This window comes from Phodopus roborovskii, unplaced genomic scaffold (assembly GCF_943737965.1).
Source record: "Phodopus roborovskii unplaced genomic scaffold, PHOROB, whole genome shotgun sequence".
Lineage (NCBI taxonomy): Eukaryota > Metazoa > Chordata > Mammalia > Rodentia > Cricetidae > Phodopus > Phodopus roborovskii.
The window spans coordinates 16,482,188-16,498,750 of NW_026126540.1; the positions used below are offsets into that span (position 1 = coordinate 16,482,188).

The window sequence follows — 16,563 nt, forward strand, 5'->3', positions numbered from 1 at the left end:
TTAGTTGAAAACCAAACATTTGTAAAGTGGAATGAACTCAGTTTTTTAGGTTTCCTACTAGATGGGTTTATTTTAATGAAGTTATATTTTTACTTATCATAGATTGGTATGTTGATGATGAGCTCCAAAGAACATAATTCTTCAGTGTCTGTAAACATATTAGAGCTATGAATAGTGTGGGGGAGGTGTGTGTGTGTGTGTGTGTGTGTGTGTGTGTTGCGGGGGAACTGCTTACATCTGGGGAAGGAGGAGAAATTGCTCAAAACTAAACTCAATTGTTACAAAATAATTTTCTAGTTTGATTTAATTTTTAGTGAGAAGTTTTCTCTCATGTGGGGATGGTAACAGGGGTTGTATAGGTCCAAAGGACTTTAACAATTAGCAATAAGCAAAAGGAGTGTGTTGCTTACTTACTATCTGAACAGTAGCTCCATAAAATAGGGATGGCTCAAAACAAGAAATCAAACAATGGTTTGCATTTCCTTTAACTCAAATAACTTCAGGTTGTGATACTGAATTCTAAAAACATTCAACAATTGTACACTTGATTTTAATAACAGTTCATTGCTCACTGAGTGTATAAAGATTTTCCCCATCATTGAGAAAATATTAATTGTATAGCAAAATTGCTCATTCTCTTGAAGTTCTCTTGAAGTCATTCCAGTAGTTACAAGCAATGTTTACCTATAGCATTCTCATTTGTGTTGAATCTTAGGAAGGACAATAAAACCAAAATACCATAAAAGAGAGCCTATGGCTCCCTAGGGGAATCTGTTTGTTCAGCTGCTTTTCACCAAGTGATGAGGGAACAGTGCAGTCCATGGCATCCCCAATAAGATCCTACTGGGCTTTCTGGTTAACACTTACCTCTCTCTACCTTTTAGCTATACCGATACCAATTCCTTGTTCAGATTTCCTTCAGTCTGGGAAAACAGCCAAAAGTATTTCCCTCTTTTACTCATAATTCAACCTACCATCTAAGCATCAGTAATCAAACCATTGTAGCATAGTAATTTGCTCATTTTCACCTCAGCTCTACCAGCCAGTTTTCCAGGAATGAGACTGCCCATGCTTTTTGTCAACACAATGGGAAGTCAGCATGCACTGGTCAGAACACCTTTCATAACCAGATTGGCAGCTCTGGTCACAATCCATGTTCTTTCACCCCTATTTTCTTAGACATTGGTAGCCTCCGAAAAAGAGTCAGTGGGGCCATTGTTCTTTTTGACTTCCAGGTTCTTCTTAGCTTTGAAGGTCATAGACACCTCTGAGTGAATGGCATCCAACCTCTGCTCACACTGGAAAGCGGAGAGGAAAGCCTTTCTGTAGTTGCTGTTCATCCAGCCATAGAGAAGGGGGTTGGCAAAGGTGGAGCACATGGCGATAATGTGGAACACTGTGAAGATGAGTTTATATTCCTTCAAGTCCAGGACATGGCTGTCAATATCCACAGCAAGTTGGAAGGCATGGAGGGGCAGCCAGCTGACTGCAAATACCACTACCACACACACCAACATTTTGGTTGTTTTGTGCCTTCGCTGATGGTAATGATCACTTGCAGCTCCTGGGCTGACATGGTTCTTCAGCTTACTCCAGATACGGGCATAGGAGAAAGATATGATGCCCAGAGGTAAAACATACAAGATTAGTAAGGTGGAGAGGCTGTAGACTGTGCCGTATATACTCTTTTCTTCACCAGGCCACTTCTCAGTACAGGCCACAATCTCGAAGTCAGGGATGATCTCAATCAGTGAGTACTCTCGGAAGATAGCCAGGGGACTTGCCAGCAGGGCACTGATGCCCCAGGCCAGACCAATAATCAAAAAGCTGATTTGCTTGGAGATCTTGCTCTCCAGGTGGTAGACAATACAGCGATGGCGGTCCAGAGCAATGACGGTCAACGTTATTGTGGACACTTGTACTGCCAGACCCTGAGCATAGGGCACCAAATGGCACAGGACTGGACCCATTTTCCACTCTCCCATTAAGGTGTAAGTAAGAGTGAATGGTAGACACAGGGTATTCACCAGAAGGTCAGCCACAGCTAGGTTGGCAATGAAAAAGTTGGTTACTGTGCGCATGCTCTTGAATTTGATTATCACGTGGATTACCAAGGAGTTGCCGACTACCCCCAGCAAGATGATGGAGCAATAGGCCAATATAAGGACCACCTGCACCTCAACCAGCTTGGTGCTGTCTATGAGCTCCGGCTCCGGATCAGGGGGCAGTCCGCCTTTAGGAGTGGTGTCCCCTGGCCCATAGGGCTCCACCTTCGCTTCTACAGTCTGGTTCTCATATGCCTCTGCACCTACTGGACCCATCTTCAGCACCACTTCAGTTCCACTCAGCCTTCCAACAGCACAAGAATCTACAGTAAAAAAATAAATATAGGAAACCACTAGTGAAACAATCATCTGAGAAGGATTGCTTTGGTTTAGACTGCTCCTCTAGACAGCTGTACAATGCAGACCACACAACAACTCGACAAAGCAAGTCCCCTGAATAAGTCTGTTCACACCTATGGATTGATGAAATCAGGTCTGTAAAATTACTGTGACCACAGTAAGAACGCATTTTTCTACAGGAGGGAACCAATCCCACAATGAATGTGAGAGCCAATAGACTCCATTTTAATGCAAAATGAATGTAATAGAATGTATCCATTTTGCAATTGCTATGACATCAACAAATTAACTCAGAGGAAAGTTTTGCCCTCTTTGCTGTTTGAAACGTATAAGTACGTACACACCAATACACAGTATAGAAAAGGGACAAATGACCCCTTCCCTGCTGAGTGCCTGAATTTTTCGAGAATAAAATAAGGCAAAACCGAATGGATTCTCACATAGTCACTTTTTCACTTGTACCCATGTGCCTGGCCCCTTGTGTGTGTTGTGTGTGTGGTGGGGGAGGGGGACAAAGTAAATATATATGTAAATGATGTGTCACTTCTCTATCACTTGGGTGGGAATTCATTCAGGTATAATTTCTCAGGTGTCATCCATGTTGGTTTTTGAGATGGGGCTTCCCATTGGCCTGGAATTCACCAACTGGTCCTTCTCACCAATGAGACCCACAGATCCAACTTTCTACCTCTCCAGCACTAACATTACAAGCAAGCACACCACACTGCTGTTTGGTTTTTTATTGGCTACCTGGTGTTTAAAATGGAGCTCTGTGTAGAACTGTTGCTGTGTTTAAAGGTCTGAAAATAACTCCCCACACAACATAGAACAGTTTCCTACAAAAATTCTCCATTAAAAACATGTCCAAGTCCAACCACCCACATTTATAAATAGAGAAGTTTGGGCACCTATCTTTCCGTGCTACCCTACACCCCAGAATTTCCTCACTTGTATGATTTGCAACACTCAATACATTAATTAAAGGCCTGAAAGTTTAAAAGGGAGATGGCATTCTAGGTTTTCTTGTTTCCCTCATGCTTTAAAGATTCCCCAAGATTGGTCTCCATCCTCTCCCTCCCATATATCTCTTATCATCATTTCTACAGAACTGATTTTGTTTGGTTCAGTTTCTTGCCATATTTATTCTCACAGTCATGCACCTTATTTCTAAATTTCCTTCTGTTGCTTTGCTTCATTAATCCATAAGCTTCACAGGCAAAGTCATGCACAATTAACCATGTTGGTTCTGACATTTACTGGGACGTGTATTCAACAAGCTGTTGCAAACCTGTATCCTGAAGGGAGAATCCTACTGGGTATTAAGACACTAGATTGCTTAAAATATGCATTGCTTTTACTGTAAATTCATTGTAAAGTGTATAAAAACACCCAGATTCATTACCCTAGTGGTAATACTTGTGAATATACACATCATAAAAAAAGGCTTCTGCTATTAATTTAGGAGATCTTTTAATGATTTTTTTACATTAATCTACTACTGTTGGTAGATGAATCTTGTTTATTGAGCTCACAAACAATGCTGGCTGACCCTGTGTACCCCCACTCCACTGCCCATCTTTTCTGCCTCTGTCTTGCTCTGTATCAGTGACCTGCACAGAGCCCTCACTTTCAGGCTCCCAAGCTATCAGGATGCTCATTGGGTTTAAGCAGTGGGAGGCACTTGGAGGTAATTAAAAATCAGGAGGGGTTAGAAGAGCAGGCTCAGTGAATAAAGAGCTTGCCATGCAAGTATGGAGATATGAAGAGAGCCCATTAAAGCTGGATGCTTAATGCACATCTATAATACCAGCGTCTTCGCAAGATGGAAGATGGAGACAGGAGAATTTTCAGAAGCTTATTGGTCAGGTGTTCTGGTGGATGCTTGTGAACAAGACCCTGTCTCAAAAACAATCAAGGTGGAAAGTGAGGACACACACCTGAAGTTGAGCTCTGAACCCCATGTGTGTGCAATGACACACTTGCACACACATAAACAAACTCATGCATACACATGTAACTAAACACATGTATCATATATGCCATACACACATACCCTCCACACAAATACATATATAACCTATATACACACAATACCTGCACTCACACACACTTATACATTTGAACGTGCACACACACACACATAATACATAATTACATACATCATAATACATACCCTACCCACACGCATCATATTTACATAAGTAGGTTTTTGAAAGAAAACTACATGAATAAAAATCAGGAAAAAGGAAGACACCAACACTTGCTTGCTCCTTCCTCCCTCTGTGTTCTGGATAGCACCTCAGCAGCTCTTGCATGGCCCTGATTTCCACCCTGTAGACCCAGTGTGGTTGTTTCCTTCAGGTAGCCTCTTTCTAAGGTCTCAGTCACACTGCCACTTATCTATGTCCCCTCGGTTTGAGATAGATCTAACTTTCAGTTTTCATCTTCCCACACTTATATAACCAGTTCTCTGCACAGATTCCTTCTCTTCTATATCCCTGGCTGGATTTTTGTTTGTTTGTTCTCCCATTAAAATAAAACTCGGCTCCTTAGTATGGCATTCAAGTCGTGCAGAGGCACTGCTGTGAGCACCCGCTACTGTGTCATACTGAATGGCTACCAAATCTAGAACACCTCAGGCTTCCCTATGCCTCTCTACCCTGCCTGTGGTGAACAAGAGCCTTTCCTTTTCTGGGTTAGCCAAAAGGTTCATGCTCATGTCTATCACTGCCCACAACACAGGACACACTGTAATTGACCCAGTTGTCCAACCTAGAACAGCAATCTCTTTGAAGACCAAAACTGGAACTTCTTGATCCATTGTTTAATCGGGAAATGCACCATCTAACACAATAAATACACTCAATAACTGAACAAAACCAATGTAAAAATAAGCATGAATACAATTTTACTAATAACTAATACCAACTGTTTAACACAAAATACAGTTTCATTCTATCCTGTTCTTTCCTGATTAGAACTGCACACAAGACTCATTCTGTGCCAAGGAAGCCTCATACTTGTTTTCATGTTCTTGAATCATGTACTTGCTTCTATAAGAAATTTGGCCAAAGACCCTCTTAATTCAGTTCTTGATTGCAACCTTTTAAATCTCCTGACAGTATACTCCACATAGAAACTTTTCTCAAGAGCTTATATCCATTTCCGTCCCCCTGCCACACCTCCACACATACACACAAGTGTGTGTGTGCCTCCATCCCCTCCTAAGGGCCTGTGAGTTTCCTGTGTACTTGTATTTGCTATACTGGTGCATTCTGCATAGGCCCACATACATTTCAGACAGATCATTCCAAAGATTGCAGACTACCCCAACCCCCCATCATTGATGGAAACATGGCATTCAGATGATGGTGTGTTTGATAGGCTGCACCATGCCCCAGACTAAGAGGTTGACTTTATAGAGCACAGTGACTCAGACCACACAAGTCAGCCGGAGTTGAGCAGAGCTCGGAAAGTTGAAGATTGAGGGCTGTACAGATGGAACTGGGTGTAAGCACCAGATTGAAGGGCACTGACAAGAGGAGCTGTTTGATTTAATGACGATTTCCTTCTTTTCAATTCTATTTTCTTCGCTCTGAAGTCCTTTTATTTACAGCTCCTCTGCAGGAATGGTTATTGATCTACAAGCTATTAGCATGTGATCATTATGAGCTGTACTAAGGGACAGTACTAGCCTTGGGCTGGGGCAAAGTGCTACCTGAACACAGAATTTATCATTCACAACAGAACTTCTGGAAAAGTAGAAGAGAAAAAAGAACACAAGTGGATATTGCCACATGTGATTCAAGCCGCAAGCAGGCAGAGAAACTCAAGAAACTCAATACTATGAATTGTGCTGTTTTCTTAAACAGGTGTACCTTTAGCAGATTTGTTAAGAAGAGGAGTTGAATTCTTTTTTTTTTTTTTTCTTCTGAGACCTAAGGTCTCAGACAAGCTTTGACTGCATGCTGAAATCTGTGGGTTTGCAAGTTATTTCTGAGACAGAATCACTTCAGGTGCACAAAGCTTGACATCCTATCAAAACCCCTTTCCAGGAATGTTTTCCCAGGAAGAACCCCAGACACTATGCTACACACCTGTTAGTCCCTCTGTGAGGGGAGATGGGGATTTAACAATGCTACAGGCAAGGCATGAGTCTCTGCTTCAGTGCAGTGATGGATGGATCATATAAACGTCTGCAATAGCTTCTCTTTCTGTACTTTCTTTCTATTACAGTAGTGTTGTCTCCTGCACACCACTGAGATTTTAATGACTGGACCCTGGTCCCGACCGGTCATTATGACTGGTCATCAGTGTCACCTCCTGCCACACAACCATAGATTTCTATTAGTGGGTGATCCCATCTTAGAGAAATGAATGAAAGCCTAAATAAATGTCTGTTTTTGAACAGGTTTGGAAAATCCAACATGATTTTTCACTTTAGAAGGTGCTTTCTTTCCTTATCCTTCTTTTCCTCTCTCTCTCTCTCTCTCTCTCTCTCTCTCTCTCTCTCTCTCTCTCTCTCTCTCTCTCTCTCTGTCTCTCAAGAGGCAGCAGAATCCTGTCTAAGTGTCTCAGACTGTAGTGCTTGATCAAGGAACAGACATGAACCTTCAGTAGAAAAGAAAAAGTCTAGCAAAAGAAGAAAGCATGAGTAGTACTAACCCCTTTAGGTCCCCTGCTCCACCCAAACTTGAGTGGAGACTCCCTTTAGAATCACTTCCCCAAGCCCTGTTCCCAGGACAGGACCCCGGGTTCCCTGGGGGCTGTTCATAGTCTGAAGCAGAAGTGGAGTTTGAACTTACTGTGCTGGCCCTTGCGTTTCAGCTGAGATGAAGAAGCCAGGAGGTGCCCAAAGCAGGTCCGATTCTGTGTGGGACAGCGTGAGCAGATGAGCAGGAAGCAGAGCACAGAGCTGGAGCTGGAGCTGTTCAACGCTGTTGCTGTCTGGCTTATCTCTGTAACTCTAAGGCCACTGGATCGGAGACCCTGCTCTGCTTGGTGTAGAGCCCAGGGAATGAGGGAGTGGGGGAGGGAGGAGAGTCGGATATGGAAGTGCTGGCGAACCCAAGCCTGGAAGAAAGATCACAGGTACCAGGATTGCGGAGAGATGGCCTCGCTGGGGAGTGAGCCAGATAAGTTCCCGTAGCCAGAGGTGCAGAGAGAGTATATGCCACCCGGGTAGTCCCGTGCATCTGCACCTTAAGCAGCGCAGCGTCCCATCGCACGTGGCCACCACTCCCAGCTGCCGCTGCTACCCGCTCTCTACTTAGAGTTCATCAAATCTGCAAAGGAAAGTCGGAGGCAGGAGCGATTCCTCGCTGCTGCGGGGAGAGTGCTGTGGTCCCCTGCTACGTGAGGAAGGGCCAGACGTCAGGAGCTTGTGGAAGTCAAACTAGAGAAAGGCTCAGCATTTCAAGGCCCCCCGGGGGAATCCAACTCTGAGCAACTAGTTTCCTGGTGGAGAGGAGAGAAGGTGGAAAGCCAGCCCTTAGCAGGAGCTGGATCCCAAGGACAAACAGCCAGCATTCCTGGCCAGAGCGCGGGGCGCAGGAGCGGGCTGTTGTGGGAAGGTAAAAAAGCACAGAACCTAGTGGTCAGGATGCAGCTTCCCCAGGAGGTGCTGATGGATCTGATTCAGATCACAAACTCCAGGTGTCCCTGAGGTTGACCTCCAAAAGCTGTCTTTCAGAAGGAAGCTGAGGAGGGCAGTGGGTCTTCAGTACAGCGGCCTTTCTTAGTTGATTTCAAAAGTCTTTACCCTTGGATCCAACACTGCCCAAAGATGCTAAAGGAGCAAGGAGTACAAGTTTCCTCTGGTTTGGACCCTACCCAAATTCCCTGTCTGCCATCCTTGCACAATTCGTTAGATTAAAAAAAAAAAAAAAAAAAAAAATCCGAAATGAAGATGATCATACTGGTTCTTGGAATTTCTCTCAATTGTGCAAAAAGATAATTTGGTTAAGATTAGATTTCTCTATCTAAAATAAAAAGTTATACTTGACTGTTTTTAAAAGATAATAAATACTCCCCCACACATTAATTACTCCTCTCACTTGGGAAGGGTTTTCCGTCCAGTGACCCATGAAAATCACACACCCTAGTCATACTTCATTTATAAGACATGTAATCTGATATCAATCTTCAGTTCATGTGATATCACGCTAGAGAAGTTCTCTATAAAACAGTGCTCTTCGGGCTTTTCAATTGCCAGTACATAAAAGTAAATAGGCCCGGAAATAGGCATGATGTTTTACAAGCTCCTCTTAAGGTCCTTTTGTAAGTATTTTTAATGTAGGGAAATACCTCTTGCTCTCACATCAGCTTTAAGTGAACAGATTTCATGTTTTTTGTTTTTGTTTTTGTTTTCTTGTGGGTTTGTTTTTCTTTTGTTTGTGGATCCCATGCTCCATAAATGCTGTGAGTACTCTGCTGTTGAACTTCAGCTTCACACTTTCTCTGTGTTTTTGTTTTTGTTTGTTTGTGTTTTGTCAATTTGTTTGTTTGCTTGCTTTATTTGAGGATAGTGTCTTATTGAGTTTCCCAGACTGGCCCACCCTTCTCTCTATATCCCAGGCCAGCCTTGAACCTGCTTAGCCTCGTATGGAATTGGGTTGCTTGTGGCGCCATCGGAGCCAGCTTTTCATACATTTGATTATTGGGAGGGTGCAGATTGTACTTCATGTGTCTAACAAGTTAAACTTCAAAAGAGAAGCACAGGTTTAGACAATAACCACAGAAGCAAGTATCCAAGAAAGCTGGTGAACAGTGCTACTGAAGGTAATTGTTTCTTAGGCCTTTAACCCATTTCTCTGGCAGTGATTGCAGAACATACTCTTCTCTCTTATATTATTGGCTTTCAAAAGCTTCGAAGCAAGTGACTGTGTATGAATACTGAGCTCACTTCTTTACAGCCATGCTGATATCTTAAAAGATTAATATGGTTCCATACACTCTGATCAGCAACTCCAATGATCACAAAAGACCTCCATGACTCATGCCTTTTAGGAACATTTAGAATTGGAACTGATTCACTGCACAGAGTAACAGATTATCAACATTATCATGTCAACTCATGACACTGCCCATTCAGATCCTAAGTAAAGTCCTTTAAGGCATAGATATTACAAAACATTAGGAACACTGAGCCACTCTGATCAAAAGCCACACACCTGAGAAATTGGTGAACTAGTGATTATTATTCGAAATGGAAACAGGACCAAGTTATCAGATCTAATTTCTCTTTTGTTGGGTAGTTTAGTTCTTTGGACAAATACATAACTTTCCAGAAGAGGTGTTGACTCTTTTCAAATAGGGAGAAGATAAAAACCCAAACGCTTACATACCTAAGGCCTATAGCATGTGTTTCTCATGGTCAGATTGTGGAAGACAGCAGAAATTGGTAAGAATTTACACACCACAAGAAACACAAAGCACACACAAGAGCTGAAGTCAGAGTCCTGTTCTTATGTTCCAACAAGGTACCCTGCAAAATTCTATACTCAATAGGGCCAGATTTCATTTTTTAAAAGTAACAAAATTAATATTCTTAAAAAATCTTAGATCAGTGAGATGGCTCAGAGTTATGCAAGTGTCACCAAGTGTGACAACCTGAATTAGAGTGCTAGGTTCCCTCCTAGTGGAAGGAGATAATCCGTTCCTACACATAGTCATCTGAAGTCAACCCCTACACACACACACACACACACACATATACACACACACATACACACACACATACACACACACACACACAGCTAGTTTTTCTCACCAACCAGCTCTCAAATAAATGACAAAGAGACGTCTTGTTAATTATTAAAGCTCAAAAAATAGCTTAGGCTTGTTTCTAACTAGCTCTTATAACTTAATTAGTCCATTTTTATTCATCTACATATTGCCACATGACTTGTGACTTTTACTTCTTTTCTTGCGTTTCTGTTTCCTCTGTATCAGATTACAACTCTGTCTGTCTTCTTCCCAGTATTATCTCTGCCCCCAAAATCCTGTCTAGCTATTGGCCATTTAGCTTTTTTATTAAACCAATCCAAGTGACATTTCTTCACAGTGTACAAAAAAGATTATTTCACAACATGCACATATACCTACACACATATACCTACACACACCACAGAGACAGACATATACCTACACACACACACACCCTACACATATTTGTGTAAATGTAATAAAACATCTTTTGAAATGAAATGGTGCAAACCAGATTCTTAAAGGTCAAAATTCCAGGTGAGCATACCAAAGTAAATAAGACAATATGCAGACAGACAGATAGAAGTAGAATTAAAAAAAAAAGGGACAAAAGGACAGAGAGGACAGGGCAGTTCCCAGTACCCATGGGGGATCTTCTTGGAGACGTCTGAAACCATGGCAAAGCTTAATTTTAAAAAGTTTGACAGAGAAGATATTCATAACAATAATTAGTAATGAAATAGAACAATTATAACAATAGAATGTAATGAAAGTTTTACGAATATGTCTCACTTGAGTATTATACTGTAGTTAACTTGTCCTTTTCCTTGTGGTGAGGAGTTATCATCTCTCTTGTGCTTATCTGAATCACATCACTATTCCACTTTGGGGCCATGACTACACAATGAAGGGTGCTTGCCCACAGGAATGTCAGCAGTAACACAGTCACCTCCATCACAGAGGCGGCTACCAATGAAACAGACTGGTAGCAGATGTATTATGGCTCCACTAGACATAAAAATGACTCATACCTTGGGAAGGATAGATAAAGACAGCACAATATTTCATCATATTACTCAAATGGCATGCAGTTTAAACTTAAGAACTGTAAGGAGTACGGTTTTTCCACCCACCGCCTGGTCTTGTCCTGCCGCCGCGCCAACCTCAATTAACACACAGAGACTCTGTATTTGATGTTATGCTGTTGGCCAGGTGCTAGTTTCTTATCGGCTAGCTCTGTCTTAATTATTAACCCATTTCTATGTATTTCCACGTGCTCTTACGAAGAGTGGAGGAATGGCAGTTCTGTTCTCTCCAGGCTCTCCATCTTGACTCCTCCTTACTCCATCCTATTTCCTCCTTGTCTCTCCTATTTTCCTTTCCTATTGGCCAGCGGTGCTTTATTATTAACCAGTATGAGAAACATATATAGAATGACATCTCCCATCAAAGAACTGTTTGTTTCTGGATCATTCTGTGTAGTGGGTAGAAAACTGAAACTGTAAAATGTGAAAGGGAGGACTAGCTAAAGAGATATTTGCAGTCTAGATCATGAACCTCCAGTCTTATAGACTCTGGCATTATTTGTTATTTGATATATCTCCCCAAATATTTAAAACAAGTCTCCACCAAACTTTCCCCTGACCCACTGACAACTTGCCCCACTGACTACTTCTCAGTATATACAGATATAAAAGCCAAAGAGTCACAGATTGACTGCCATATGTGCTAGCTTTCCATTGCTACAGCTCATGCTGGAGAAAATTAGCCATGGATGGGCCTATGTATTTAGGCTCATGGTTTTGTTCCTTTGCCTTAGATGGGGCAGCAAGTTAGCATAGAACATGTTCAGGATCAAAGCTTTTGATCAGTACTCCTTACAGCAAGAAAGAGGAATCAAAAAGGAAGAGGAGAAAGGGACAAAGAGAGAGACCGGGGTGGGGGTGGGAGAGAGAAGGTAAGGATGAACAGCAGTTGCTGAGTCCTCCTAGTCCCTTCAGGACATGCCACATGTCCAGACTTGCCTGCATCTCAGTTTCTTTCTCTTCCCACTAATGCAAGCTGAAGGACATCCCTTCAACATAAGGTCCACTTGGAGGACCAAATAAGTCATTAAATTTTTATTTCTGGTTGAATTGGTATCACAGTCAAACTACAGTAAAGGACCTGTTGGTTAATGGAATAATTTGGATGTTTTAGACAGCTGGGGTAAACAAATTTGAGAACAGTTTGTCATTTCAAAAGAAAAGTTTGGTAGCTTTATCATAGAGCCTCAGCTTACTGCACGAAGTAAAGCATGGTGTGATTTACTCCAGTCTAACATTCATACAGAGAGCAAAGGCCTCTCTAAAGCAGAAATAATTTCATTTTTATTTTAGTGGAGAGAAATTTATAAGCATGCTACAAAAAAAAGTCAGCAGTGACAAAACCAGAAAATAAAACATCTGTTCAGTAGATACTTTTGCAATAATAATATGATATGTATCTGTGCTCTCCAATAAAGTAGTTACACACAGGTGGCTATTGAACTCTTGAAATGGGCCACTGTGAGACTGAATTTTAATTTAATCTTAACTTGCAAGCTAATGTAAATGGCTATGTAGAGACAGTGTAAACTGTGGACATTGTAGGTCTAAGATTTTGTCACCCAGGATCACCCAAGTATAAATTTTCAGGAATGAACTGATCCCTACTCTTATGTAAACTTAATAACCCTAACAATATGTCACATGTAAACATATATTCCTTTAATGGTTGCCTGTTCTTAAACTAGATAAATACATTCTGTTAAAGAGGAACAGGTCAGCCATCTTGTGTATGTTTATAATATACTTATATGGTTCTTTTGAGACAGGAAAGTTCAGCGTAAATTTGAGTTCAATAGGTGAGTTTGGCTTGGAATGCTAAAGTCCCAGAAAAATAGACAGCCACCAAAGTTTCTCAGAGCTGGCGATTTTCAGGGAATTGTCTCATGAATGCAAATAAAATAGTATTCAAAGGCCACAGAGGGTGAGTTTTAGAGAGAAGTTTATTCTAGATTATAGATGGGAACTAGAGGGAAAGGTAGGTAGGTAGGTAGATAGAAGAACAGATGATAAATGATAGACTTGTGGTAGAAAATAGATGAAAGATATAGATGGATCATAGATAGATAAAACATAGATGATAGATAAATAATAGATTTGTGATGGATAGATAATAGATGACAGATAAATGATTTGTGATGGATAGATAATACATGATAGATAAGTGAAAGATTAGATAGATATATAAACAGATAAATAGATTATTAGATGAGGAGAGAGAAAGAGAGAGCAAAAGAACACACAAAGAGAAAGAGAAAGAGAGAGAGAGAGAGAGAAAGAGAGAGAGAGAGAGAGAGAGAGAGAGAGAGGAGCTCTTGTATAGGAAGAGAGAACATCAAGCTGCTAGTGGGTAGTCTGGCAGGGTTTGTGGGGTCTTTATCTTTATTTTTTATTTTTTATTTATTTTTTTAGGACTTATGGTAGGAACTGAGGTGAAGCCTGAAGGAGAGTAGGTCCATTCTGTTGGCACAGTCATCAGCTGTGCAGGTGCCTTTTCTCAGCTTCGGTTACAGGATCATGAAGAGCTTCCAGAAAGGGGAAGAACATGGCAAGGAACAGGAAAAAGAATTCCCTGGATTTCAGCAAGAAGATTCTAGGAACTGCTGCTCCAGGATCCCTGCTCTACAGCACATTTCTATTTCCTGTTCTTATTCAACTTTGTAATATAAATTTGAACAGGCAGAGAAAGAGATACTTTAAATTATCTCTTTAGCCAAGTTCATGTTGCATTAACTGGACCAAAAGAAGTTTTCATGCTGACTCTGTGATAGTCTGAGCCCTAACACGGAGGAAGCTGCTTGGCTTTCTCTTTGCTCCTGAAACTTCTTTTGGTCTAGTTGATGGTGTTCAGTATAAAATTTCAGTGGTCTTAGGAGAGCATGAGTGAAATGGTTAAGTTTGTAGCTGAAGGGAAACTAAAATAAAGGGATAAAATGGAAAAGAGAATGAGTGTGTTTGGATTCCTCAGAGAAAGGCCTCTGGCTTGACTGCTGGAAAAGTAGTTTTCTGCTCACTTTAATGTCAAGGTTTCCTGAGAGATCATTTAATAACCTGAGAGCCAAGCCAGACCGACTTAAATCACAGGCAGAACAAAGTCGGCATGGAATGTGGGAGCTGCTTCCAGAAATAGGAAAGAAGTAAACCACATGAATCATCCCACTCCAGACAGGAGAGGAAGAGCAAGAGAAGAAAGGTGTGATGCCAGAGAGAGGGTAGCAAGATCCTGGGACACAGCTCAGTAACTCCAGCCAGGCAGCCAAAGGAGTTCCTAAGGGTACACAGCAGTTACCTTCCCCAGGGGGTGGGGTTGTCCAAGTCCCTGGATGGAAACAGCATTTAGCAGTGGTGTTTAATGTATATAACACCAACTGTGAATATTCAGTGATTATCAGTGAGTGCTTCTCATAGAAAATCTGCTTAAAGTTTCAGTAACATTTTCCTGTAACAAAAACTATAATGCTTGGACATACATATAGACTTTGATTAAAATACAGATCTTGACCTGGTCATAGATAGATGTATTTCCACCTGGATCTGGCTCTGCTGTAGACTTGAGCATGTGGCAACAGCATGTAGCAAATATCAGAACAATATTGATTAGGTTGTATCAGAGACATTTAAAAATGATCAATTTAGGATCACCTGGTACTCTGTTTCAGGTGGTCTGGCTTGATCAAACCACATTAGTCTGGAAGGAATCCACAGGTTTTCATTTTCTGTAGAAACAAAACTAGAAATCTTTTTCCCCAGTAACTTGTCCTTGAACTTAAATTTTGGAGTCAAAGCCTTTTTTTTTTTAAATTTAATTTATTAGTTTACATATCGATCCCAGTTTCCCCTCCCTCCCTCCCTCCTTCCCTCCCTCCCTCCGTCCCTCCAGCTGGACAAAACAGCCTTACAGACTATAGTCAGGATTTCTGCATCTTCTTAGAATCCCCCATGACAGCGCCCCTTACCAGCAGGAAGTAGTTTGGAAAGAACGACACCCAAATTCCCAAATATTGTCTATAAATGCTTGTTTTCATTTAAATGGACTTGGTTATAGAAAATAAATAAATAAATAAAACAGTCAAAAAAAAGAGAAAAAAAAATAAAAATGATCAATTTATGGGATTGTATTGTTTATAATTAATCTCCCTTTTTTTGTAAACTCATTGAAAGACTAGGAGATGACTCAGTGGGTAATGCCTTTGCTGCTCAAGTAGAAGGACTGGAGTTCAGATCCCTACAAACCATATCAAGTCAGACACAGTAGCCAGCAGCTGTCTGTATTCTTAGTACATCTATAGGGAGAAGGAAGGCAGATACAGAAGCATGCCTGGAAGTCCATGGGTCAGTTAGCCAGGTATGTACAAACAGATGTATACAATCAGGTGTATACAGGGAGGTGTGCACAGCCAGATGTGTAAAGCCAGGCGTATACAGCCAGGTATGTACAGCCAGGTGTGTATAGCCAGATATATACAGCCATATGTGTACAGCCAGATGTATACAGCCAGATGTGGATAGCCAGGTATGCACAGCCAGATACGTATAGCCAGGTATGTATAGCAAGGTGTATACAGCCAGGTGTGTACAGCCAGATTTGTATAGCCAGATGTGTACAGCCAGGTGTGCATTGCCAGCTGTGTACAACCAGATGTGTACAGCCAGATCTATACAGCCAGGTGTGTATAGCCTGGTGTGTATATCCAGGTGTGCATAACCAGGTGTGTGCAGCCACAAATAACAAGAAACTCTGTTTTAGAAAAAGAAGAAAGTATAGCCTACCTCCCAGGCTGTGCTATGACCTCCACACACATGTAGTGTGTGTGTGTGTGTGTGTGTATGGTGTGTGTGTGGATGTGGGAGGGTGTTCACACATATACCACATATATACTTATAAAAGATTTTAAAAACTTATTGCAAATAGTTTAATAATTTGTTCTGATGAAAGACAATAGGTTTATCTCCTTTTTAAACATGAAATTGGAACATTTTGTAGTGAAAGGTGAATGAACCAGAAATGAATCTCACAAATGCCATAGAGAGTTTCTAGATTATTTTTGCCTATTTATTATAGTCATATTTTGTATGAATGTAAGTTATGAAGGCAGGTGTCTCATTCAAGAAAAAGGAAAACATCTAGTCATTCAAAGTAAAATGCTAAATCTTAAAATGGGCATTAAGTATAACTTGCTGTGATTTTTCTTGTTTCTGTGGATTTGGAGGTTTTATTTCTGTTTTGAATTTTTAATTGCAGATTCAAAGTAATTAAGCCAGATTGTAAGCAACATATGAACATTTTGCTGAGACTTTTATCTCTCACTGATCATGCAAACAGATCTGAAATGGTGAAAAACTATTTCTAAAAGAGTATTTAAATG

The 16,563-nt window shown here is 41.1% G+C and overlaps 1 protein-coding gene across 1 annotated transcript; it reads right to left on the bottom strand.

Annotated features, from left to right (window-relative positions):
• Positions 1–936: 936 nt before the first annotated feature.
• Positions 937–7,245, bottom strand: Npy2r (neuropeptide Y receptor Y2). The gene is made up of 2 exons (XM_051199224.1): positions 7,211–7,245; positions 937–2,368 (listed from the first exon to the last, which is right to left on the bottom strand). The coding sequence occupies exon 2, from the start codon at positions 2,319–2,321 to the stop codon at positions 1,176–1,178; it is 1,146 nt and encodes a 381-aa protein (XP_051055181.1). The 5' UTR covers positions 2,322–2,368; positions 7,211–7,245; the 3' UTR covers positions 937–1,175.
• Positions 7,246–16,563: the final 9,318 nt, after the last annotated feature.

Excerpts from the sequence above, each read along its gene's own strand:
- Npy2r (XM_051199224.1), bottom strand. The coding sequence starts at position 2,321 with ATGGGTCCAGTAGGTGCAGAGGCATATGAGAACCAGACTGTAGAAGCG.